This window comes from Rhinolophus sinicus, linkage group LG07 (assembly GCF_036562045.2).
Source record: "Rhinolophus sinicus isolate RSC01 linkage group LG07, ASM3656204v1, whole genome shotgun sequence".
Classification (NCBI taxonomy): Eukaryota; Metazoa; Chordata; class Mammalia; order Chiroptera; family Rhinolophidae; genus Rhinolophus; species Rhinolophus sinicus.
The window spans coordinates 16,277,604-16,304,618 of NC_133757.1; the positions used below are offsets into that span (position 1 = coordinate 16,277,604).

The window sequence follows — 27,015 nt, forward strand, 5'->3', positions numbered from 1 at the left end:
ACTCTTTGCAGATGACATGATGCTATATATAGAAAACCCTAAAGACTCCACCAAAAAGCTATTAGAAACAATCAACGAATACAGTAAAGTTGCTGGCTACAAAATCAATGTACAAAAGTCCATTGCATTCCTATATACTAACAATGAAATCTCAGAAAAAAAATACAAAATCAATTCCTTTTGCAATTGCAGCAAAAAGAATAAAATACCTAGGAATAAACTTAACCAAGGATGTGAAAGACCTATATGCTGAAAACTATAAGACATTTTTTAAAGAAATTAAAGAAGACACAAAGAAATTGAAAAAAATTCCGTGCTCATGGATTGGAAGAATCAACAATAAAATGGCCATATTACCCAAAGTAATATACAGATTTAATGCAATCCCCAAAACAATCCCAATGGCATTTTTTAAAGAAATAGAACAAAAAATCATCAGATTTGTTTGGAACTACAAAAGACCCCGAATAGCCAAAGCAATCTTAAGAAAAAAGACAATACTGGAGGTTTCACACTCCCTGACTTTAGCTTGTACTACAGGGCTACAATAATCAAAACAGCATGGTATTGGCAGAAAAACAGACACATAGACCAATGGAATAGAATTGAGAACCCAGAAATAAAACCACATAAATATGGACAGATAATTTTTGACAAAGAAGCTAAAACATACAATGGAGGAAAGACAGCCTCTTCAATAAATGGTGCTGGGAGAATTGGATAGCCACATGCAAAAGAATGAAACTGGACTGCTATCTGTCACCATGTACCAAAATTAATTCAAAATGGATCAAAGACTTAAGCATAAGACCTGACACAATAAACTGCATAGAAGAAAACATAGGTACTAAACTTATGGACCTTGGGTTCAAAGAGCATTTTATGAATTTGACTCCAAAGGCAATGGAAGTAAAAGCTAAAATAAACAAATGGGACTATATGAAACTTAAAAGCTTCTGCACAGCAAAAGAAACCATCGACAAAATAAAGAGGCAACCAACTGAATGGGAGAAGATTTTTGCAAACAGTGCCTCCGATAACGGGCTAATATCCAAAATATACAAGGAACTCATGAAACTCAACAACAACAAAACAAACAACCCAATTGAAAAATGTGCAGACGACCTGAAGAGACATTTCTCCAAAGAGGACATACAAATGGCAAATAGACATATGAAAAAATGCTCAACATCACTTATCATCAGAGAAATGAAAATAAAATCCGCAATGAGATATCACCTCACCCCAGTCAGAATGGTGATCATCAACAAGACAAATAGTAACAAATGTTGGAGAGGCTGTGGAGAAAAAGGAACCCTCATACACTGTTGGTGGGAATGCAGATTGGTGCAGTCGTTATGGAAGGCAGTGTGGAGGTTCCTCAAAAAATTACGAATAGAATTACCATATGACCCAGCAATCCCTCTCCTGGGTATCTACCCAAAAAATCTGAAAACATTTAGAGATAAAGACATGTGTGCTCCAATGTTCATTGCAGCTTTGTTTACGGTGGCCAAGACATGGAAACAACCAAAATGTCCTTCGATAGATGAATGTATAAAGAAGTTGTGGTATATATACACAATGGAATACTATTCGGCAGTAAGAAAAGATGATATAGGAACATTTGTGACAACATGGATGGATCTTGAGAGTATAATGCTAAGCGAAATAAGTCAGACAGAAAAAGCAGAGAACCATATGATTTCACTGATATGTGGTATATAAACCAAAAACAACAAAAGAACAAGACAAACAAATGAGAAACAAAAACTCATAGACACAGACAATAGTTTAGTGGTTACCAGAGGGTAAGGGGCGTGGGGGGTGGGAGATGAGGGTAAGGGGGATCAAATATATGGTGATGGAAGGAGAACTGACTCTGGGTGGTGAACACACAATGGGATTTATAGATGATGTAATACAGAATTGTACACCTGAAATCTATGTAATTTTACTAACAATTGTCACCCCAATAAATTTAAAAAAATAAATAAATAGTAAAAAAAAAAAAATGCATACGGTGGTCCCCGAGGAGGGGACAGGAGCAGTGAGGGAGCTGGACTGGTGGGGGTGGGGGAGGGGTAAGTATCATTCGTCACATCAGTTACTATCTTCCTGCTCTGTGGAAGTCAGGAGACCAGAGTGCTCTGACTCATGGACCTGAAAGGCCAGAGTGAACAGACAGATGTTCTAGAAACAGCCAGCAACACGAGGGGCAACCCAGGACTTAAACCTCTGGCCTTCCACAAACATTTATGTTTCCCTGTGCCTTATTTATATAAGTTTCCCGGGGTGCAGGGGCCCAGTGAGAAAGAATCTATAAAAACAGTGTGTATCGTCCCAGGCCAGGGAGGCCCAGCTGTGGCATCAGCACTAAATAAAGCCCAAGGTGGCGGTAAAAACTTCAAGGCGGTTTTATGGGGACAGTCAGCAGGCAAAGTACATTTTGCGCAGGTGCAAGAAAACTATTTACAGCCTGAGAAGGCCCTGAAGGCCTGTTCGAGAAACCTGATGACTCTGTTTATGACGACTCCGTCAGCCAAGGATAAAGTGCCTCTGCTCTGTCAAATGGCAGAAGCTTCAGCAAAAGTGAACACACTCTCCAGGGACCCTGGGGGTGGGGGAGGGGATGGGGACAGACATAAATCACCCCCTCCCCAGCAGCAAACACAGCACACAACTGTCAGTTCAGTGTCCCATCTGTGTCAACAATAAACATGGAAACAAAAGGCTCACACTCCCACAGAGCTGTGACAAGTATAAATTTAGCAGCCAAGCCTGGGCTTGGTGAAGGTGGTAAATGGGATTTGTTATCGTTTTAGATTGTGCAGCAGTACAGAGACCTTCTGAGGGCTCATTCTCCGAGCTCCGTGTCACTGTGTCCTCCTGCTTAAGAACAGGGGGCTTTCGAAGCAGGTCCCGCTCTTGGCTCCACAAACAATAGTGATAATACAATGGCGGAGTCTTGGCTGGTCCTCAACAAAATGTGTTTCTGAAGAGATGTATGTACGTGGAATCAGACGGAAAAAGCCTTGGCACAGGACCAGGAAATTTTTCTGGAGGATAGCCCCTCAAAGCTTTCATAGGTTCTCCTGGGGGCTGGAGGCGGATAATGGAGGAATTTCAATCTCTCATTAAATACGTCTTTCTGGTTTGAATTGTCACAGAAAGCATAAATTTTGAAAGAAGAAAACAGTAGAAATGTACAGGCACATGCAGCTCCCAGTGCAAAGCGCCCTTTGCTAGCTGCTTATCTTTGGAGCTTAGTAGTTGTAGACAGAAAAAAAAAATTCAGTAATTTCTCTGAGGGACTCTCCTGTTACTTAAAGGAACCTTGTAAAGCATCTTTCAGTAGTGGATTAATCAGCCCTTCATGTCTCAGGTTGTCTTCAAATGTCAATATTTGTGTATTTCAGGTTTTCCGAAAGAGAGATACACCTACATTCAATGCCATTTGCCAGAAATGGCAAACAACAGGGCCAGAAGCCGACAGAAGGAGGTGACCATCCGGCCACTGCTGGGCAAGGTTGGTCCTTTTCCCTCAGCTATCCTTGGGAAAGCACACGTGACCAGCAAGACCTCACAGAACTTACAAACGGTAAAACCCGTCAGATGATGTCTCCCCCCTCCACTAGGTCTGTGGAAAATGCCTCCAGCATCTGAGTCCGTTCATCCTGGGAGACACTGTCACATGGCAAAGAATTCACGTGCTGGGTCTGAGCGGCCTCTGTACCTTGCCCCACGGCTGATGGTTGGCAGAGGCCTTATATGTCCCCGCACCCCCCAAGGCACCTCAGATCCTGCTAAGCAGCTTGTGGGGTGGGAGTGGGGGCAGGAAAGGAAGCCCACTAAAGAGAGAATCACAGCAAGGAACTCAGACCCTCGGAGAGAGGCAGCAGGGCTTAGTGGTTAAAAGTGAGACCTCTAGAGCCAGGCCGCCTGGGCTGAAATCCCGATGCCTCCATTCAGCAGCTGTGTGACCTGAGACAAGGCTCTTAGTTTCTCTACGCCTCGGTTTCCCTACCTGCCAGGGTTATCTGGAGGGTTAAATGAGTTAATGCATACAAAAATGCTAAGAATGCATTAAGAACAATAGAATATCCCTACTGTTATCATCATCATCATCCTACAATGTCTGGGGGTCCCCATCACCTTCTTGCTGGCCTCCCATGCAGGAAGCAAAATGTTTCTTGTGTTGCTTCTCCTCAGGCTCAAGCCAGAAGACCTCCCCGTCGCTAGGCTTTGGGAAGAAACTGTACTCACGAATTATCATGGGTTGGCAGATTGCTCGTGTCTGCCCTGCAGGTAAGGAAAGTACTTTCATGGAAACCTTGCAACATCTCTCATGGGCAGCAGGTTTGACCGACCACAGGGATTCCTGGACAGACTCACACACGCGGACTACTGAGACTTGCCCAAAGTCACGCAGCGAGCAGGCAGAACGGGCCTCAGGACAGGTTTCCCCACAGCAGATGAAAAGGCCTCATTACTCAGTAGCCATTGTTACTTCGCACGCACTGCACAGTTCACAAACCATCATCGCATACATAGCTCATCTGACCCATGGCAGGGCAACTCTGGTCTAGCCCCGGCCATGCTCCTACCTTCCAGCTCTGACCATTCAATCAGGAGACTGTTCGAATGGCCACATACGACGTTCCAAGTTTTAAACCATCATCAAAACAATCAATTACACAAGCCAGGTGAACACCCAGCCGTTTACTTTACCTTCAAAAGTCATTATTAGGGGAGTATTGTCCCCATTCAAGGAAACGGAGCCCCAAGAAGTAGAGTGATTTGCGGAGGCCACACAGCTGGTGGGCCCCAGAACAAGACTTGAACTTAGGGCTCCTGGCTCCACATCCACAGGAAAGGGGCTCTGGTTTACTGAGCAGCCCCAAAGGATGGGGTGGAGGCGCCGACAGACGACAGATGTACAGTTGTCCTTCTCTTGCCTTTCCTCACGCTTCTCAGTCCTTTCCTTTTTATAAAGGGGCTCCGCTGACACCAGCTCTCTTTCCTTTGCTCAGATCCCTGACCCACCTGCCTCCCCTATCTGGGCCACAGTTCCCTTACCCTCAGTGCTGGGGTCTTAGAGCAGGTTGTGGGTACAGAGATGCCTCTATGATCCACAGCAGGGGCAACAGGCCTGGGGGTGGGGGTGGTGCTGGATCTGCCAGCACCCCCACTGGGACACAAGGTCATGTAATCAAAGACAAATGACCGGGCTCACTGAACCCAGCCACTCTGCTCTCCTGGGACTGACCCAAAGTGGCAACTGAGCATGGAGAGTGCAGAGAGGGAAACCATAAAATTCTCTCTCCAAAGCTTGGGCTTGCAGCCGGGTCTCTCTCTTGAAGCACTTCTCCCACTGAATATCACGAAGACACGAACAAATAGAAATCTCAGCCCAGGCAGGCCTCACTTTTTGTCATGAACCTCCTTGCCTCCCCATTCCCTCATCCCCGAGGGCCTAAAATCTCAGCTTGCCCTTCTGGAGTTTGGCACGAATGCCCCAACACATGGAGGGGACAGCACGTGGAGGCCTGCTGTCATGAGCTTGTGCTTGCCTGTTGCATGAGAAGAAAGAGGCTGCAGCTGCTCACATCAAGAATTGAAAAAAAATACAGGCTCAGGCAAAAGCACACAAATACACGTCCTCTAGCAAACACATTTTGTTTTCCTTTCAGTTCTGTGTCTCCCACCTCCTTCCATGTGTTCCCAGGGAATGAGAAGAGAAGTTCCTGGGGGCACAAGGCTACACAGTGACACACCGGAGAGAGAAAAAGTGTTGTCACAACCAGTAGAAAAGGAAGGATAAAGCTTTGGAGCTTTGGGGGACTACCGTGCATGTTGTAGAGAGAGAGAGGACCATAAACACAACAAAAAACAAAGTATTATACAGACTCAGCCATTTCCTCCAAGGGGCCAACAAATACCATTAGTGCAAGGTCTTCACTTTCAAACACATTTTCTTTTTCTGCTTCAAGTTTCAGAATTACACTCATAGGAAACAGTCCACTTCAATAAAACATCAACGCCTTAAAAAAAACCACACACACAAACTGAAACTTATTTTTTTCTGAACCAGTGCTGAATGCTAGGAAGTCTACGAGTGCCTTCCATTTTAACAACTTATGTCAGCTTTTTGATCTGTGTGTTTCAATACTTGCTGGGCAGAATGACACAAGTCTCGCCCTCTGTCCAGGGACTCTTTTTCCTGCACTGCACAAAACCTCAGCGGCCCCAGCTTCTTCCCAGCTCCTCTGCACCTGTACACCCAGCATAGCAGGTGATACAAATGCCTGGATGATGACAACGACAATTGAGAATATGGTTCTGTACTCACATTTGTCCCGGGGGAAGCTGAAGGAAATGCAGGATTTGACTGAGTAAAAGACCTTGCTGGAATGGCTGCATATGATGCTCCAAGATTTGAGGCATAATCTAAAGAATAAATTACACAAAACTGGTGAAAACCTAGTTAGTTACTTTACCTCCAAAAGTCATGATTAGGACGTAAGTGGGAAGAGAAAAATGAAAATTCCCTCTTAACATATTGATTAGCGATTGGCGTGATTATACCTCTGGGCGTGCTGGTAACCAGCAAAGCTAAGATATGTCAGAAAATGTCAAAGAGCCCAGATGGCAGGCCCAGTGCGTGTCTGTGTCCTGGATCTTTTGCTTTATAGATGCATAAGAAGGGCACACAAGGGAAGTTTGATCGTTAAAGCTATGACATAATAAGCCTTTGGGAAGCTGATTGTTGGTTCAACCTGCTGACCTGTCTGCCCTTACTTACCTTCGCTGTCAGCAGGGCTGTACACAGCTGTGCTGTTGGGAGAGGCACACAGAGTTCCCTCTGCTGAACCGAGTATACACCGGATACCAGCACTGGAGAGAGGTAAAAAAGGGGAACTGGTTACTCAATAAGATACAGGATTACCGTATGACCCAGAAATTCCACTCCTATGAATAGATCCAAAATAGTGGAAAATAGGTATTCAAACAAAAGCTTGTACCCGATTGTTCATAGCAGCACTATACATAATGGCCGAAAGGTAGAAACACACCAAATATAGATCAAAAGATTTATTTATAGGTAAATAAAATGTCACACACACACACACACACATACACACACACACACCAGGGGTGCCAAAAAATGTGTGCACATGACTTGTATTCATCTTTTGTTATTGGTATATAATGAATATTACAATTTTAATACAGTTTTTCCTTTCTTAAAACATGCATATTTTTGGCACCTCTGTATCTATGAATATTATTCAGCCATAAAAGGTAGTATATGCTATAATATGGATGAACCTGGAAATATCATGCTAAGTGAAAAAAGCCACTCAAAAAGGCCACATATTGTATGATTGCATTTATATGAAACGTCTGTCCAGAAGGAGCAAATCCATAGAGATAGAAAGCAAATGAGTGGCTGTCAGAGGCTGGGGCAGGGGGAATGGGGAGTGACTGCTTAATGGTATGGGGCTTCCCTTGGGGACAATGAAAATGTGGAATTAGATAGTGGTAATAATTGCACAACCTTGGGAATGTGCTAATACGCTGGTTAAAATAGTGAGCCTTATGTGAATTTCACCACAATAAAAAAAAAGGGGGGGGGGTCGGAGCTAGGGAAGAAAGACCTTTTTAAAAATCATTTTTCAAATTGTGGTAAAATACACTTACCAAAATTTACCAGCTTAACCATTTTTAAACATATGGTTCAGTGGCATTAAGCATATTCACATTGATTTACAACCATCACCACCATCCATCCACAGAATTCTTTTCATCTTGCAAAACTGAAACTGTACCCATTAAACACTAACTCCCCATTTCCCCCTCCCCCAGCCCCCAGCAACCATCATTCGACTTTGTGTCTATGAATCTGACTCCTGTGGGTACTTCCTGTAAGTGGAATCACACCGTTTTTGTCCTTTTATGACTGGCTTGTTTCACTGAGCACCATGTCCTCAAGGTTTACTCACATTGTCTGGCTCATGTGTCAGAAATCTCTTCCTTTTTAATGCTGAACTGTATTTCACTGTATGTATACACCACCTTTTGTTTACCTGCTCATCTGGCATGGATGTTGGGGTTGCTGCTACATTTAGGCTACGGTGAGTAAGAAAGGGAGGCCGTTTGAATGCACTCATTTCAAAACACTTCAGCCCATCCTCTGTTCTACATCCCTGCGTGGATATCTGCAGCCCCTCCACTGGTCTCCCGGTGTCTGCCCTTGCCCCCCACCATCTGTCCTTTGCTCAGCCCTGCCCCGCTCCAGTCACATTCAAAGCAAACAAGAGAGTTTTCATCACAAGCTGGTACCTTCCTGACTCCTCACCCAGCACTTCGCTCTGGTCACAACGATGCTGCCTGAGCAACCCAGGGCCATGCCAGGGCCTTCAAACTTGCTATTCCCTCGGCTGGGAGCATCCTCCCCCCCATATGAAATGCAAGGACCTGCCCCTGGGTGAGAACACACACACACACACACACACACACACACAGTCACTTCCTGCCCCTGCCTGGTGTTATTTTCTGCTTAGCATTTACTGCCAGGCATGCTATATAATTCACCATTTATTTAATCATCTGACCTGCTACCCCCATTAAGTGTAAGCTCCTTAAGGACAGGAACTTTGCCTATGTTGTTCTCTTCTGTTTCCCCAGCACCTAGAACAGTATGGCACATAGTAGGTGCTCAATGAATATTTGTCGAGCGCATGCATAAACCTGTTCTCCTGGACAGCACTTACTTTTCAGAGAAGACCAAACATTTCTGAGCATGTAGTTTCCCTTTCACATGCAGCTCCCAGTCCTAGGCCAGAAGGAAAGAAAAATGACAGAAGCAGAACTGAGTCCATGGGAAGGCAGAGGATGAATGTAGGTTTCCCCAGCCAGGCAGGGAGCTCAGAGCCACCAACCCTGCAGCAGGTGCATCTTCTCCACTCCTCTCCCTTCCAGCTTCCTGCCCCATCCAGCACCCCCATCCACCTCCCTCCTTCAGCATTACCTACACAGCCTGTACCTGTCTTGGACAGGAGCCCAGATTCACAAACCCGATTCCTCCTTCCCCTCTCAGTGGACCCTTGGTCTCCACCCCATTTCCATATCCAGTTGGGAGAATCAGGCAGGTTGACTCATAGTGAATTGCTTTTAGGAGAGACAAAGTCCTCCATCACTTCCCATGTCAACCAGCCCCCTCCCGAGACTGAAGGTGAGAGGGTGTGTCCCACCTGAGTGACAGGGATGCACTTGCATGATGGGACCTATTCAGAGAGAAATGACGTCATGTGGTGTGACCCACACTAAGTAGGGATCGTGATGAAATGCAGATGGGAGGAGAGACAGGAGGCAGTCAGCCCTGTGCTTAAAAGACAGCGGCTCTGGGATGGCCAGACCATATTCCAATGTCCACTCTGCCACTTTCTTGCTATGGAGCCCCCAACAAGTCATTCCATCTCTGTGGGCCCCAGTTTTCACATACGTAAAATGAGAATACTAATAGTATGCAACCTTGGACAATTACTGCTGACACACAGAACACGTTTAATCTATGTTAGCCATTATTATTATTATTGCTTTGAAATATTTCACTGCATCGTCAATACATTTTGGAGGCAATTTATACTATTATATTATAATAGACCTTTGTTTGCTGGGGCTCAAAGCATTTTACAACTACTGGGAAGTGTCATGAGGCTCTATCTCCATTTCACAGATGGAGAAGCTGAGGTCCTCTGTGATAATTTGTTTAGGTCTCATGTGAGAATTTCTCTCTTGCTCCTGATCCAAAATTCTGCTCATTCCCCCCCTCCTTTCAGACTCAGTACAATGTATATACTCCAGGAACAGTAAGTTCTAGGCGTACCACAGAAGAAGAACCCTCATCAAGGAGATGGGAGACCAGTTCCCGAATCCCGTTTCTGTAACCCAGGTGGGGTTACTTGATCCCCCCACTCAGCGGCAGCTTTCTCAGCTAAAGACGTGGGTAAGAATCTCTTACTTGCCTTAAAGCAAAGGACTGGCCCTGGTACATTTCTGCAATTTCTTTTGGTTCTAATACCTATGATTTTAATCAAGGGTATTGATGGCAACATTTTGTTACCCAGCCCCCAAACGCACCAGTTCCTCGCCAGTGAACCGTGAGAGCTGGGTGGTGGTGGTGAGCCCGCCCAAGCTCTAGCTGTGGTTCCCAGCCGGTCTCGCATGACTCACCTTCAGATCAAACACCTTCTTGTCACAGACGCTGCAGATGTGTGGCAGGTGGAGGGGGGCCACCCCGTGAAAGTCATTCAGCTCGTGAGCCTGCAGGGGCCGCACGGCCAGCACTGCCTGCTCCTCCTTGGCTCGCCGCCGCACATCACTGAAACCCTGTTTGCTGTTGTTTGCACGACCCCCGAAGGAAGGAGGGGTTCTGTCTGGGGTGGGCTCCTCAGGGTCATACAGGTCATAGGGCTGGCTGGGCGGTGGAGGCCACAGGTTGGGGCCGGCTGTGAGATCAGGCTTGTTCTGGCCGGAGAATCCTTGGGGGCTCTCCCACTGGCTGTTTGGACCCGGCAGCAGTGGGCCTACCTCACCTTTCAGGCCCCCCGCCTGCTCAGCCGCAAACCCGCCTGCCACGTGCGACCCTTGGGAATTGGGTCCGTAGAAGTCCTTGGGAAAGGCAGCTTGGCCATCTTGCCCTGAGTGGCTGTAGTGCCCTTCATAGGTCGCACTACCCGAGGTAGAGGCCGAGGCTGGCAGGAAGATGGGCTGACCGTCTGTTTCAGAGCCATATGCCTGGCCGGAGGGGGCTTTGCCATACTCGTAGAATCCCGCTGCAGCAGGAGTCGGCCCAGTCTTGCCAATGCCCAAGAGGACTGCTGGCTGGGCAGGGGTCTGAGGCATGACCCCGCTGAAAGGATGCATCACCATGGCATTGGGGGGCTGGCTGGGAAGGCTCACGGAGGGTCCTGGGCCTCGTGTCTGGCCGGGGGGTGAGAAGGCAATCGTATTAGAGGGAAACCGGGCACTGGGCACACTCGCAGCATGTTGAGGCACCCCAGTATGACTGTGGGGGGCGTTGATCACAGACGGATGCCTCAGCTGGTTGAAAAGCGGCTGGGACATGGCCACTTTGGAGAGGACTTGGTTCAGGACTGTGGCGGCCGCAGTGTTGTTGGTGACAGCTGTCTGTGCCAACTTCAGCCGGTGGAGGGTGAGCTGGGCTTGCAGTTGAGCCAGTTGAAGACTGGCAGGAGAAGGAAGCAGAGGGTTCGGGTTACTGACGGAGAACGGGTTCTTGTCCAGGAGCTTGGCGGCACTGCAAGAAGACAGAGGTGGAGATGCACAGCTGGTTCTCACCAAGCAGGGCAGGGGTTCTTTCTGTGCGAATCTGTGGTGCCTCCACCCATGTAAACCAGACCCTCCCACCTGGGCCCCATGCAGAAGTGAGTCTGCAAAAATCTGTGCTCATACATACATGTCATTTAAAAACAAAACTACAGCAGAAAAATCATTAGATGACAGAATGTCCAATCTCACTGGTAATCCAAGAGATACAAGCTAAAACAGTGAGAAACAAATATTTGCCTAGCAAAGTGGCAATTGTTTTTTTAAATAATAGCACTCAGGGCTGGTGTGAGAGAAAGCGGAATGTATACATTGTCAATGATGGTCTAAACTCACACAACTTTGTTAAACGGTAGTTAGGCAATATGCACGCCTTACAGCCATATGGCTTAACCCAATAATTCAATTCTATAAACCTATCTTAAGAAAATGAACTAAAATTCAGGCACAACTAGATACCCAAAGATGTTTAATAATACTATACGATTTAAGAGTCCACAGTTGAACATCACAAATATATAATAACATGGGGTAGGGCAGTAAATTATGATCTATGTATAGAACGCAATGTTAAGGAGACACTTACTACTGGCATTTAAATTTCTACGTCATTACGTAATATTTAAGACACTCAAAAAAGTGTAATTGGCACCAAGCTTGTGATGGAAAACATTGTAACACACTAAATGTTCCTTGGGGATCTGCTCTCCTCATCCACCCCTAATCCCCATCGTTGCCAATGGTAGACACGACCCTGAATTTGGTATGGTCATTATTTACTACTACTACTACTACTACAAATAATAATAATAATTAATAATGACATGAGAAAATCCATATACTCTAATGTTAAGTGAAAAAAGCAGGCTTCAAAATTGCATATAGAATGAATTATGTGAACATTTGTGCCAAACACGTTTTCATCCGTGTCTTCATTTCACACCCAAAAGCAGCTAGAATCATGCCCTTCAGTCCACTCTTAAACTCAACCAGCATAAAGAATAACCAAAAAATTACAAGAGAAGAATCTGAATCTGAGGTCACAGGTGGTAGTAATCATTCACACAGAGTCTTACTATAGGTGTGTTCTGTCCGTCATATGCCTTTTGTGTGACCTCTGTTGGTTGGTTATGGTGTTTTCTGGACCAAAAATCAGGAAGCGTGGTCTGGAAAGTGGACAGACTTTCCCCAAAAGTCTGGGATGTGTGGTTACCACAGTTAGGGCTCTTTTATGAGACCATATTTCCTGGGTCACAAACACCCCTTCTGGGGCACGGGTGTCATCAGGAAATGTGTTTAGGATGCTGATGAACTGGAATTCCCAGGATATTTGAACGGGAAGAATGGGACTGTGCATTTGAAATTGGATTACCATGCACAAGCCAGGCTGTACATTCAACGTGCCTGGGGAAGTGTGGGGTAGAAACTGTAGAGCTGGGACACTTTAGACAAGGTCCCCACCATCACAGGCTCTGTAACTAAAAGTCTGATGATGACGAAGCAAAGGAGAGAGGCTATGGGGTGGGCACAGTTCAGGCAAAAAGGGGGGACATGGAAAGTGTGTGCCATGTCACACACTTTGGAGACACTTTGAGGAAAGCAAGCTTCTGCTTGGGTTGGTGCTTTGCGCTGGTCTGAGAGCTTGGTGGGAAGCAGGAAGTGGGGAGGTTTTGAATGGGAGTCTCACATTGACTGTGGTATGACCATGCTTAGCCTATGTTCTCTCATTTGCTCTTTCCATCAGTCCTATGGGGTAGGAAATTTTCACCCCAATTTTGCAGGTCTAGCACCTAAAGCTCAGAGAGATTAGGTGACCTACTTATAACTACTCACAGTTGGTGAGTACAGACGTGGGATTCAAACGCCAGTCAGGCTTTGAAAAGAAGAGAAAGGGCACAGGTGGTTAAGTACGCAGTTTTTCAGCCCTCTTTTGAGTATGTCTCATGGGCTGCTTCACTGTTTTGTTTGAAGCGAGTTCTCAGAACATCAGGCACACCCACGTTCAAATACAAGTACAAAGCACACTTCAGAGCCAGATAAAAATGACTTTGGGTTACTATTCCCCATTCTGTGAGAAATTAAGAATTTGTTCTAAGTCACTAAAGAGACACTACCCTTCACCAGCCAGCAGCCCTGGTGTGTTCCAAAGGCAGAGCGAGCTGGCTGCATTTTAAGATATTGGGGGGCTGGGAGACCAAGGTTACAGGTGGTCACAGACCGTTCCTCAGCTGGGTAGTTGTGTCAGTTTCAGGTAGCCCCAGTGGGGCCCAGGCACAAATCATGGCCGGCAGCAGCAGAGTTAGGGAGGCGCTAACAAGTAGGCGAGAATATGAAAGGAAGAGAAGGATGGTCAAGAGTCTGATGATAGATTTCAACTTGTGTCGTATTAAGTAGCTGAGCTTTAGAAAAGCAATTAAGCTTAACGCAAAACCCTGCCCACACAGGGCCAACCCTTCCCACCAGGTTTGTTCTCAATGCAGTCTGTCCTTACTAACAAGGTGATAATGAGGTGCCAACTTGGTTTCCATGACCAGAGTAAGAAGAGTTTGGTTTTGTTTTTCCAGGAGAAGTCAGCTGTATTTTCTAAAACTGTGTTCGGGCTAGAGGGAGCTCTTGTTGAAGATTCCCCTTCAGCGCTGCAAGAACACGTGAGGAAGAGCTGTCTTTCCAACTAGGAAAGCCAGCCCTGCTGGGTATTTGTAGGTCAGCCATGGGAAACACGTGCTGTTCTGAGTACAGCCCAGGTTACAGATTACCCATTCAGGTCCAGCATGAAATAAGAAGACTCGCTATTTTCTTCCCATCTTCTGCTTTGCCTAGGAAATTCTTATTGTACCCAACTTTAGTCAACCTCGCGTAGAAGTGATTTCACATGAATCTTCAGAGCTAGACACCTCTTGTGAACCAAAGACCCTTGGATAAAAAGGAAAAGATCCATTGTCCTATTTTTTTTTAAAAGCCCTAAAATTCTTAGCCCACAAGAATTAATAACCTAAAAATTCATGTGCATATATAGCAATCACATTTTTGAACCAAAAATGGTGCATATGATCTGACACCCCTAAGGGCTAGAACTAATGTCTTCCAACTACCTTGGTTTATCACTGTTACATTACTTTGTACATCGAGCCTTGTGTTAAAAATAATTGCTGATGTGTCTTTCTCCCTCCACTAGACATCAGCTCCATGAGGAAAAGGAGCAGGTCTGGGAGGCTGTCGCATCTCCCCCGCACGCCCCGTAGCACTTGGTGAGCACTCACTAACTGCCACTGACAGAATGGAGAAGGAAGACAATGGACGTGGCTCACCAGAACCTGGTGGCTTTAAGGAGACACGGACATCTCTTTTGAGAGTATACATTTCTGTGGATAAAGACCCTCAAATAATTAAAAAAAAAAAAAAGAATTAAATACACCTTGAAAGCCAATAGATTTTACAGCTTAAACTGCAGTTAGCTACAGACTCATTCACCTAAAGGGACTGTCAACAAGTCCCCATCACAAAGCAGGAGTTTCAATACCCTCTTCTCCCTGTCCGAGTCCAGGTTTTGAAACTGATGACTAATGCCTGTGGTGGGCTGAATAATAGCCCCCAAAGATATCCACCTCCTAAGCCCCAGAACGTGTGAATGTTACATTACATGGTAAAGGGGATGCTGCAGATGTGATTACATTAACAATCATGAGATGGAGAGATTATCCTGGATTATGGGGTGGTGGGTGAGCTGGAGGAGCGATGTAATCACAGAGTCCTTATAAAATGGAAGCAGGAAGATCAGAGTCAGTAAGAGAAAGATATAAGCATGGAAGCAGAGGTTCGAGAGGAGAGAAGATGCTATGCTGCTGGCTGTGAAGATGAAGGAAGGGGCCATGAGCCAAGAAAACACAGGAGGTGTCTAAAAACTGAAAAAACGTAAGGAAACGAATTTTCCCCTAGAGTGTCCAGAAGGAACCAGCCCTGGTGACACCTTGACTTTGGCCCAGAGAGATGGATTTTGTACTTCTGACCTCCAGAACTGTAAGATAAGAAATGTGTATTGCTGTAAGCCACTGCATTTGTGGCAATCTGTTACAGAAGCAAATAAGAAACTCATACAATCCACCAGGAAAATTAGATACAAAAGAGGCTTCTGCTCAGAGAGGCAGTGGTGGGTGTGGGGACATTGGCTGGATCTTGTTGGTAGCAACTCATGTCCCCAGAGGTCCTGGAGAGCACAGGCCATCTGACTTGGCATCTGAAGACCCTCTGGAAACTCAGCCAGAATCCAGAAACACCCAGAGGTGTCTTCCTCTTGAAAGTCAGCTGTCTTTACCCAGCCGGGGCAATGGCAACCTAGGAAAGCTTAGACCTGCAGATCCTTGGGGATCGACTCCTCCACCCCCCTCATTAACAAAGACAGAAAGTGACTTGCCCAAAGCCACAAAGCTGGGTAGCAGTAAAACCTAATGAGACCCCAGATCATTCAAACCAGCTTCCAGAGCGTGACAAAATAGCCCTGTCTCCAAAAGCCCTAGGTAAGCCCCAGAACTATCTATTTCACCACCAACTTATCGTCCTCACCCGTATTTACCTGCGGTCCTGTCCTCTACTCAGAGAGATACCAACTAACCTCCGATATGCAAGGGACTCACTGAGCACCGGGAGATGCAAAGAGTCAGTCCCTCTGGACCCATTAGCTCCAGAGGTGACAGCAGGGAAGTCCCCGTGCCTGGGAAGCGGGTGGGGGCAACGTTCTATGCACCTACTGCGTCCTCTCTTCTCCTACACCTTGTGCGGCAGCACTATTGCAGTCATACAGTCAAACCTCGGAGGCCGGCGAGCAGCACAGTGAGTTACATAAGCTGGGCACGTGGCACGGAGCTAGAAGAGCTACCCCACAATCACCGGGAGGAGGGCTGGTCCACGCTGGCAGAAGCACAGCACAGCCATTCTGATTCACCCAGGCCTCCACCAGGCTCACTGCCCCCAGCGCTGACGTTTCCCTTCGGGGCCATTAATTGTTACAAAGAATCCACAGTGCCTCATGACACTAAAAAAATTTTGGTTCTCTGCTCGCTTAGAAAGTTGTTGTTGTTGTTTTTAATTAAAGCAGCATTTCTCTCAAGAGTTTTAAAAATAAAACCCAAAATAAAGGAGACCTAAGTGCCTTTAGAATGCTGGGAGACTTAGGAGATTCAGGTGAAAACTGTTTCTAATGGTTTAATTCCATAGTGCCAGAACGATGTGCAACATATTGTATCCACGAGGAGACCACAACAGCTGGCCCAAATGCTCATTATTTGTCCCAAAGCTCACGTTTTTTTTTCTGAGCCCCAAATAGGACGCAATGATGGATTAGTTAGTGTCTGGGCACAAAGAGGGAGGCAGCACCCTTCCTCGATTTGAGTCAGGGTGCTGGAAATTCAGCACGATTTCTGTGATGTGATCGATCCTGTCCTGAAAGGAAGGGAGGGAGCACTCAAGCCACAGGCCGCGTGGGGCCTCTGCTCTGCACACTCCCACGAAGGGGCCAAGAGGGCATTCATGAGGACTTCCATTCAGCCCACATGGACGGAGCATCTATTATGTGCCAGGCGAAGTTGCTAGGTGGTGGGGACACAGAGAGGGAAAAAGAGAACCCTCCCCGAGAGGAGACAGACCAGCACAGAGAGTGATGAATATTCCAGCAGAGCACCACACCGCAAGGCACAGGAGGAAGTGGTTCAAGCCCAGACATTGTAGAGAAATGCAACAAACGAACGGAAAGGCCAACTCAAGAGCTGTCCCTGAACTCTGAACAGAGACATATAAACATTCTGGGCTCATTAATCCATCTACGGAAGCAAAAATGCATCAGCTGCTGGTGAAAGGCTGCTGTAGGGTGAACTGTGGTCCGGGACCAGCGCTTCCATCTGCCTGTGACTGGGTGTGGGATCAGGGAAAAGTCGCTGAATTTTTCCGACCCTCAGAATTTTCTCATCTGTAAAATGGGAATACTAATCCCCATTTAACGTGATGCAGACCCAGCCAGTCAGAGCCCCCTGGCCACAGTGACTGACTAAGGGACGGACACTCCCTGACAATGTGTTGGCGCCATCTGGAGAGAGACACCCTCTTGTCAAACCATGCCTGGGCTGCTAAACTGGTTGAATTTGAACCACCACGTAAGGAGAGCCTGCTTGAGAAGAAAGTCAGCTCAAAGACACGGGCCTGGAGTCTTCTTTCACTTGGAGGAGACAGGAGCATATACGGAGCACCTGTGGGGCTGTGAGGTGCCCGTATGAACTGTGGGTCGGAATCAGGCATCCTGGGTTCTAGTGCTACCTCACTGCTTGTCAGCTGTGTCACAGTAGGCAATACACAGACTTGACCTCTCTGAGCCTCGGTGTCCTTATTTCTAAAAAGAGAAGTCACAGTCTTTTCTCACTTACAGGATGAAGGCTGATGCAGGCAGGTGCTGCACAGATGTAAGGCTGTGGCACTGCCGGGAAGTTTATTAGAAAGAGGACATTTTCTGTGTGATCACAACATACCCTTCCCTTTCAGAAAACAGTCCTCTACAAAGGAAGTGACATGGGTCACTCACATCCTTGGAGATAATCTCATTGCCACTAGGATTCGGGATAGAACAAGTTAAAATGAGTTCAGCCATGTTTATGAAGTAGCAGCCATTTCAATGTGACTGTGCTCTGCATCGCAGATGGGGTGTGGGGATAGGAAAGCGCTCTGCCCAGAGGCGGAGAGCTCAGGTTTCAGAGTTAGTATTAACCTGGGTATAAATTCCAGTTTGCCACTTACAAGCTGGGGACTGTGGGAAAATACGTATCCTCTCTAAGCCTCAGGGTCCTCATCGTTAAAGCAGGGGTGGCTACATCTAAGGTGTAGTAGGCTTGCTCTGAGAGTTAAATGACAGGGTGTACATAAATTGTTTTGCCCGGTTCTAGCACACAGTAAGCATTCACTGAACAAATGAAGTAGCAGCCAAAATCGTCATCCTCAATGTCATCATCAGTACAGATGGCAGGTGAGCTCTGCCAAGGCAGAGACAAATCTTCCTTAGCGACGGATAGCATAGCAATGGATGACAGCAAACACAAAGGTATGTAAATATCGAGAGAAGTAAAAAATAAGAGTGGACATCTTCTGAGAGAGGAGGGAGCAGGAAAGGGGACTTGGGGAGAACAGAGAGTTGTAACAGTTGTTTGGTGAACCGAATAAGTAGTCAACAATAGACGTAAAGGCTGTGGAATAACAACGAGACGCAGCTGAAATTCAGTGGTGTGAATGTGTGTGGACTCACATCACACTTTTCCCTGGTGACGTTCAGCCAGCCGGAAACAGAAGCCAAGAACTACAGCCCAGGGCACGGCAGTGCCTCACAGACCCGATTGGTCACATTCTCTCTAAGCACAATATCTTCCAAGATAACCACTCAGGAATTTAAATTCACTTCTAGCTAAACTCAGTTCCCCTTCCAGGCCAAGCAACAAATGTGCCATTTTTTCTTAAGTGCTAAAATATAAAATATAATTCAGGTGAGAGGACTCATGACCAGGAAAGAGAATGTTTTCCAGGTTTGGTCACACCCTTCTAGTGTGGCCAAGTCAAATACCGTGCGATGCTCAGGGTCAGGTCTTTGCTGGGTCCTGCCCTTCCATTGTCTCCTGGGAGCTGAACTTCAAATCACACATCCTCAACCCGACTGTAACACTCTTAGAAGCAAAGTCGGGATGTGAACACAGGGAACAGTCCCTAAATGCCAGGTTACGAGGTGACAATGATGCTGCTACAGTAATATTGGGGCTGACGTTCAAACTCTAGCTAATTATTATAAATATTAAGTGCAAGAAGAGGCCTTAGAGATCATTTAGTTTAACCCACTCAACCTACAGAGAAAAGAAAAGCCCAGTGAAGTTGGCGTAATATATGAGTCCACCCAAGTCACAGAGCCAGAGAGAAGAGAGCAGGGCCTGGAACCCAGTTCTCCTCATTCCTCAGGGCTAATGCAGCCGCTACGATGTGACACGTCCCCGTCAAGGCTGACCTGACTGGTGAGTCTTCTCCTTTTCGGGGAGCAGAGTGAGACCACGTACTCTTTTGATAGTGCTCGCTTCTTGGTTAAGGATCAGGCTGTAGATTCTCACTCACTGGGCATCTGTGACTAATTTTGAGATTATTGGGTCAATGTTGTTTTCCCACATTTGGGCTCCAGCTATCTTACCATATGATAATTCCTGTCACCATGGCACCTCTGGGAGTGACTCACAACAGTGATGATAATCCTATCATCTCTCTTTTGTTTCATGTTTTTGCAGTTGGAGTATTAGTAAGTGTTTTCATTTCATTAGCTATCTGATCTCTGGGACAAAGAGTAGGTAAGTCAAATTTGACCATTTCCAATTTATATTAAGAAGACTGAGACCAAGAAAGGTTAGATGAACCATCCGAGGGCATCCAGCGAATAAGGGACTTGGCTGGGATGTGAACAAGGAGGGTCTTTTTACTGTAAAGACCAAGATTCTGTCCTTCGTTCCAGGTTCATTAAAGGAGCTTGTAAAACCACATTCCTGGTCCTATTTCCTCAGATGTGATTTTTGTTTTTCGCGGTTTTTTGTTTGTTTAAAGGTACTAAAATATAAAGCTTTTTTGTCTTTATTCTGTGGTGTTTTTTTTCCCTCCCCAATTTGTCATAGTGGTTTTAAATTTTTTTCCAGCTTTACTGAGATATAATTGACATATAACATAAATTTAAGGTGTACAAAGTAATGATTTGATACATGTATATATTGCAAAATGATTACTACAATGAGTTTAGTTGATACATCCAGAGTATGATTTTCAATAACATATTTGGTATCGAATCACCAGCCTTTTGGTCCATTATACTCTGTACCACTCTCATCAGGTAGAATAAGATTCTCAGAACCAGAGGGATTTGCAGTCACAAGGCTCAGTTAGCAGTTTTATAAATGACAAAAGAGGGCATGCCTTTCCTGCTGGAGATACTATAAGGGCTCAAAATATACAAAAAAGAATGGATAATGCAGCAAATGCAGAGAAAATAATATACATTGTGCTAGTGTCATAACAAAAAACACTTAAAGATAAGAGAGAATTAAGGTCCACTTCCCACCAAGGGCCCTATATTAGTTTTTTCTTTCCTTCTGTGCCATTTTTCTTTCTTTAAAATACCCTTTATTTTATAAGATGATAGTATTGTAGGTGGTAATTATTCTTAATATTCATATTTGTTTTGTTTTGAATTTTAAAACTACAAAAATATGAAGAATGTAACAAATACTTATGAAATCATTGCCCATCCCTCCAAATTAACAAATGCTACTGTACTGTTAGGGTCGTTTTCGCCTCAGATATTTTTTATCAAAAAAATAAAATTATACAGATAAAATAAAGTCCCCTTTGAGCCTCTACCCAAGCCAATTCCACCTCCATCTTCCCAGTGACATCCACCTGTGGTGTCTATTTAACCATATATCTGTTTGTCCATCTGTCTGTATCTATCTACCGTGTTTCCCCGAAAATAAGACCTAGCCAGGCAGTCAGCTCTAATGCGTCTTTTGGAGCAAAAATTAATATAAGACCCAGTATTATATTATATTATATTATATTATATTATATTATATTATATTATATTATATTATATTATACCCGGTATTATATTATGTTATATTATATTATATTATACCCAGTTTTATATTATATTACATAAGACCTGGTATTATATCATATTATATTACATTACATTATATTATACCCGGTCTTATAGTAAAATAAGATCGGGTCTTACACTACTTTTTGCTCCAAAACACGCATTAGAGCTGACTGTCCGGCTAGATCTTATTTTCGGGGAAACACGGTACATACAGAAAAAAGTATACAAGTGCCTTTTTCTATACATGCATATGTTCATTAAACAGCATGTAGGGCTGTTTTCAACAGTATTTCTTCTAAAGAAACAAATGTATATTCTCCCACTTTTTTTTAACACACCCCTGTATATTGCAGGCAGCATGGTGAAGTGAAAAAAAGTGGTGAGCTAGAAATCAGAAGACCCAGACCTGGTCGCACAGCCACTATTTACTCCCTGTGGGATTACAGGTCTGTCAGCTTTCCTTTTTTCGTAAAACGAGAAAGCTGGATATGAAAGAATCTCCAACGTCTCTTCCACATTTGGAATCTGGTAACTGTAAGGTTTAATTTCCTCATCTGTCAAACGGAGATAATAACATCTGACCTGTTAGCTGTTGTAAAGATCTAACATGATGAGGCAGTTGCTCTGCAAAGTATGATGATGATAATTATTATTAAATAATATTGAATAATTATTATTGCTCACAAATTAAGGTACTTTTAAGCTCCCGGGAATGCTTCTAAAGAAACCAATGTTACATAAATGACTTGGTTCAGATATATGTGTTGGGGGCCAGGCAAGATGCACTAACTTAATTTCTCCTTTCCCTCTTTTTTTGGGCAGGCCATTCAGCACAAGAAGAGGTTCTTTTAACTCTAACTATGAAGGTTCAGGGAAAGAAATACCAAAAGTGCCTCATTATAAGAGGCTCTCCTCTACAAAGACATTCCACAGACAAATCCAGGCTTTCACAGTCAAATGCAGCTTGAATCTATCTGTTCGGGCTGGAGTTGGTTTGTCTGACACACAATTCTTCAGGAAATTCCTGTTGAGCAGAATTTCACTGGTTTTGCGCAGGCTAAAATCAATGGAGTTGGTTTGACTTCTGGGGTCAGGAGAGATCTTTCCGTGTCTCAGTAACAAGGTATGGTGACTTCAACTTAGACTTTTCTGGGGAACATCGGAGCATTTTGAGATGGGAAAACAAGCTGCTTGGAATATATATTTTAAAATTGCTATACAAGTTTTCTAAGATGCCAAATGTTAATGTTTTTACACGCAAATGAAATATTCAGGGTTTTACAGGCCAGTACTGCCCCGTTGAAGGACAGGGTGCACACAGACAACCTCCTCCCTACTCCCCCTCACCTCAGTAACTACGTTCAGCATGCAATTCAAACATCACCTCCTCCAGGCAGACTTCTCTGACTCCCTCCCCCATCCAGTGAGTGCTGGTGCCCCTGCTATGATCCCCCATAATGCCCTGCTGCTCCGTTAGCCTCAGTTACACTTTCTGCTCAGTCTTACCACCCTCTCTCATAATCGTCTATGCAATGGCTCATCTGATTTCCTCCCTGCCCCATCAGCATTGTGAAAGAGGAATTATGTGTCCCATTTCATGTCATAGTGCCTGGCACATGGGAGGTGTGTGGAACCAATAAGCATTGCTACACACGTACACACCTGCTCCACGTGTATGTGTGTGGAGATAATCGTTGTGTATCTCATTTTCCATTTGTTTTCCTGGGTAAGTGTTCCGTGTATGCGCTGCTCAAGGCTTTGAAGATGCAGTTCTGCAAAGAATGTGGATTCGATTCAGTCTTTGAACGCTGTCAAATTATGTAAATACCATCAAGCACACCAAGGATAAAATCCTAAAATATTCAACAAACAGACTTGTTGCCACATTTTTCCTTTTAACTAAATCTGAAGAAAATGCAATTTCAGCGTGTGATCTGAGGAGATATAAGTGTCTAATCTGCATGATTCTGAGATGAAACATATGCTCAAAGAATGAATGGTCCCTATGTTCTCTAAACTTTATTTTTAATAGTTTATATCACTGAGATTTTTCTGGTAATGTTAGAAAATTCGAGCCAATTTTAAATTAGAATAAATTTTTAATGTTAAAGAATTAAAATTCTCCATAAAAATCGCTGCCCACCACCCACCCACCCTCCCTCCGCCGCCCGGAATTGCCTGACTGTTAACCTGGATGTTTTAACCAACACAATTTAAGCCAAATGCTAGGAGTCCACCATATGAAAGTGAACAGGTAGTGGGGGCAGTGGGGTCAGTGGGGGTGGGGGAGGGGCACTGTTTGGGTTGTAAGTAGACCCATTTCTTCTACAGGCTCTGCCACCAATACCGTCCTATTGCACTCACTTCACCCTGCAGAACTTAGTTTTCTCATCTGTGAAATGAGAGGGTCAGATAAGATAACATTCAAGGTTCCTTTTTGCCTTATGATTTTAGGATGGTGGGTGTTTTCTTAAAGCTGTTATTTATGACACCCGGAAAAGTTAGGATGACCTGCCCGGGGGGTAGAGATAGATTTTACACTGAGAGATCTGAGTTCTAGCCTCTACTGCTCCTCTAGTCCTGGGTGACTTCTGAGAGAGGCACTTAACCTCCCATGAACAGACTGGTCTGTAAAATGACAAGGTGAAACCAGACCAGTGATTTTCAAACCTTGGTGGCCATCAGAAGAGCTTCTTAAAACACAGACTCTGGGCTCACCCCCAGTTTCTGTCTCAGGGGGTCTGGGTTGGGGCCTGAGAACTTGTACTTCTAACTAGTTCAGGTGGTACAGATGCTGCCCTTTGAGAGCCACTAAACCTACTTTTCTACTGTGAGCATCTACAGTGAGTTATAAGAAATTTATTAACTACTGTATTTTTAATGAGCCACCTCTACCTTTAACGAGCTCCCCTGCACATCAGGAAGGAGCTTCCTGTTCCATGGAGGTTTCAAACACTGCAAAAATAGTTTCAGTGGGTACCTGTGATCACTCTTACACCTACCTTTCTTTAAGAGACTCAATCGACATGTTCAACATCTGGCCTCCTAGAATCAAAACATTCAAGGTTCACAAAACCTCAGGTAATTTAGTTAATTGATTGGCTCAGCGTCACGTTATCAGGTTTGTTGACTAGGAAGAAAGCATAGTTCCATTCACACTGAGTTCACTAATGCAGAGAACAGAAGGGTCAGACTCCGGAATGCCAACAATTCTTTAGTCAAGCAACATCAAGATTATGAGAAAGTCCACCTTCCAAACTCACTGTAGACTCAAAAATTTTTTTTTTGTAACTCATCTAAATCATTAGATTTCAAACTTGGTGCCACTGCAATTTACTTGGAGTGTTTTTAAAAAATATGGTTGCTTGGGCCCCATCTCCAGAGATTCTGATTCACCCTCGACATCGGGATTTTTAATTGCTCCCCAGGAGAGATATTGTGAAGCAAAGTCTGAGACTCACCCAATCTATAAGGATTAGAATCAATCTGGTTTTCGTTACTTGGAGCCCCACAAGCCATTCTTGCCACAACAAACAACATGACCATTTGTCTTAAATTATCCTTAAGAATAAACACTGAAATTTTTATAAGCCCACAAAGAGTCACAAACACAGCGGGCAAGCAACCAATATTTCTCAGCTATCTTGAAGCACCTTTCACAGAGTTCAGTAAATAGTTTTTGTGGCAAGTCTTCTCCCAGAGTGTCCATACAGTTTCTGCCTCAGAGAGCCAGGTGACGCTTGCTGAGGGATGACTCTTTTACCTTCTAAATTATGAGCACCTGGAAGACATCATCCACATCCTAAAATCTTTCAAATTCCTGATTGTCTATCTGGCTCACTGCCAGGCAAACGAGAAGCACCGAACAAACACTTGTTCAACTCACTTGAATTTATGACTGTCACTAAGCACATGGAATGCAGACCTTAGCAGAACATGCTAAGTGTTTCATTGTGACACATGCGGTATATGTTTCTGTGTTTGTATTCAAGATGTGCACTGTTTAATTCTTTTAAATTCTTTAGAGTAAATGAGAACCTTGAGGTTGTAACTTTATAAATATACCGTATAACTAAACTACTTAGGTAAAAAAGCTTCCATTTCCCAAAGTGGATGGAAGTTTCTGGTGCCGTAAGAAACATACCTTTCTGACTATAGGTAAAAAAACAAAGGTGCCACCCAAGGCAGAGAATGTCATACGTTGGTTACTTCTGGCTTTTGCCTCTATTTTACAAAGCCATGGCCATATGGAAGTTACTGCAGAAAGGAGATAAAACACAAGGTAGCAACAGTTAGAGGGAAAGGCCCATCGGTTACAGCTGCATGTGCCATTCTAGATATTTGTCTCAGATCACCATAAACTAAACCTGCAGTTAACATCCAAGCAGATTGAAAACTGCCTTGGCTGGAGCAAGAAAGAATGGTTAAAACTCAATGACTGACTTTTCACTCAAACTTGCTCTCCAGCACTTTCCCCTGCTACCCCATCCATTGCTAATTAGTAGCAGCCAAGGCTTGACATGTACACAGTTCTCTATGGTAAAATTGATTATTATATTACTATGGAAAATAAGGAAGTCATTTCATTCGAAATATCAAATTCCACAAAATCATACATGGCAGCTGTTAGCGTATGCATGTGGGGGAGGGCACAAGTGTGTGAAAACATTAACCCTCTCCCCTTCAGTCTTCTGACATTTTGAAAAAAAAAAAAAAAAAAAAAATCCAACACATATAAGGCAGAAACCAGTGGCAAAGCTACATAATGGATTTTTTTAAGGTTAAAAAAATTCCCATGATGTTAAGACACATCGTACACGCCATTTTACAAGTGTACGAGTGTGCGTTTGCTTTCACACACTTGCAATAGAAAACCAGTATTCCTCTCCCAAACGTATCGAAGCTCCTTTTAATCGCCTCAGATAAAGAAAAAGGTGAGTCACGTGTGGTTGTGCTTGAGCCTGCTAACACATCATCACATCCATGTCCAAATACGTCCCCTGAACCTCGCGACAGAAGTATGTACACTTGCTTCCTGCTCGCTTGGGGGACTTTAAAATAGTTTTGCTTTGAAAATTTAACTTCATTTTAAAGACACCTAATAGTTGCTGAAATACGTGTCATGGCTCCTTCAGAGGTGCTTAGAAGCAACGTCTAAGCATTCTTTCTTAGCAAAATATCCCCTGCTCATGAATTCTAACAGGGCACTCGCCACCAGGTTCATTAGTCGGACTCGGCACGCAACAGACAGGAGACATTTCCAACGTCTTTCTATTCAGTTTCCATTATTGACTAATTCCAGCAATGAACACAAAACACCTCAATCTTAAGAGACCCCCCATCGTTCATAAGGCTTCAGGGTTCCAAAGATGTCCCCTTCCATTCCCTCAGATCTGATGATAACGCAATCTGTTTTCCCGCGGCCACCCGACTTTTCTTTATAAAAGAGTTTAGTAACCCGTGTAAAAAGGACATCTAGACTTCCTGACACTGGGATTGATGATTTCACTGGGGTCTTGGAGAGCTGTTTGAGGTCACATGTTACCCTGCTGTTATGAATCATTTGTTACCATTTTTTTAAAAGGGAGGGGGTGGGGATACAGACAAATCGCACACTCATGCACAAATGCTTAGCGCCAAGAATATGGTCAGAAGTGCTGCCTGGACTAGAGAATAAAAAGGAACCCCTTGATTTCCCCCTTGCGCTGGGGAAAGGTAGGATGACGTCATGCAACCTTACCTTTCTGAAAAAGACCGGGGAGTCTGGCATTGAGCACTGACCTGAGGCCACCGAAGCCGGGAGTCATTTTGGGTGTTGCGCATGTGCCTCCCTAGAAAATTCCAATGACATTCTACCAGCTTTCTGCATGCCAATCATGACAAGCTTCCACTTAAACTCTCAGGAGTCTGGAAAGGGGCAGAGGAGGGGGAATGCAAGCGAGGGAGCGAGCGAAAGGGAAAGAGCGGTCCCAGCGCCCCGCATACCCATCTGGAAGGGGAGTCACATG

At 44.6% G+C, this 27,015-nt stretch overlaps 1 protein-coding gene across 5 annotated transcripts in view; it reads right to left on the minus strand.

Moving 5' to 3' along the window:
• RBM20 (RNA binding motif protein 20) overlaps positions 1 to 27,015 on the minus strand; it is a 184,043-nt gene that overhangs the window by 46,784 nt on the left and 110,244 nt on the right. For 2 of the 5 annotated variants that reach the window (XM_019725113.2, XM_074339075.1), the window contains exons 2-5: positions 10,240 to 11,326; positions 8,778 to 8,839; positions 6,806 to 6,897; positions 6,353 to 6,450 (exon numbers count right to left, since the gene is read on the minus strand). In XM_019725113.2, the coding sequence (XP_019580672.2) occupies positions 6,353 to 6,450; positions 6,806 to 6,897; positions 8,778 to 8,839; positions 10,240 to 11,326 (1,339 nt within the window). Of the gene's footprint in view, positions 1 to 6,352; positions 6,451 to 6,805; positions 6,898 to 8,777; positions 8,840 to 10,239; positions 11,327 to 22,669; positions 22,798 to 26,747; positions 26,956 to 27,015 lie in introns of those variants that run through there. The other 3 variants (XM_074339073.1, XM_019725114.2, XM_074339074.1) reach the window with 3 other exon arrangements.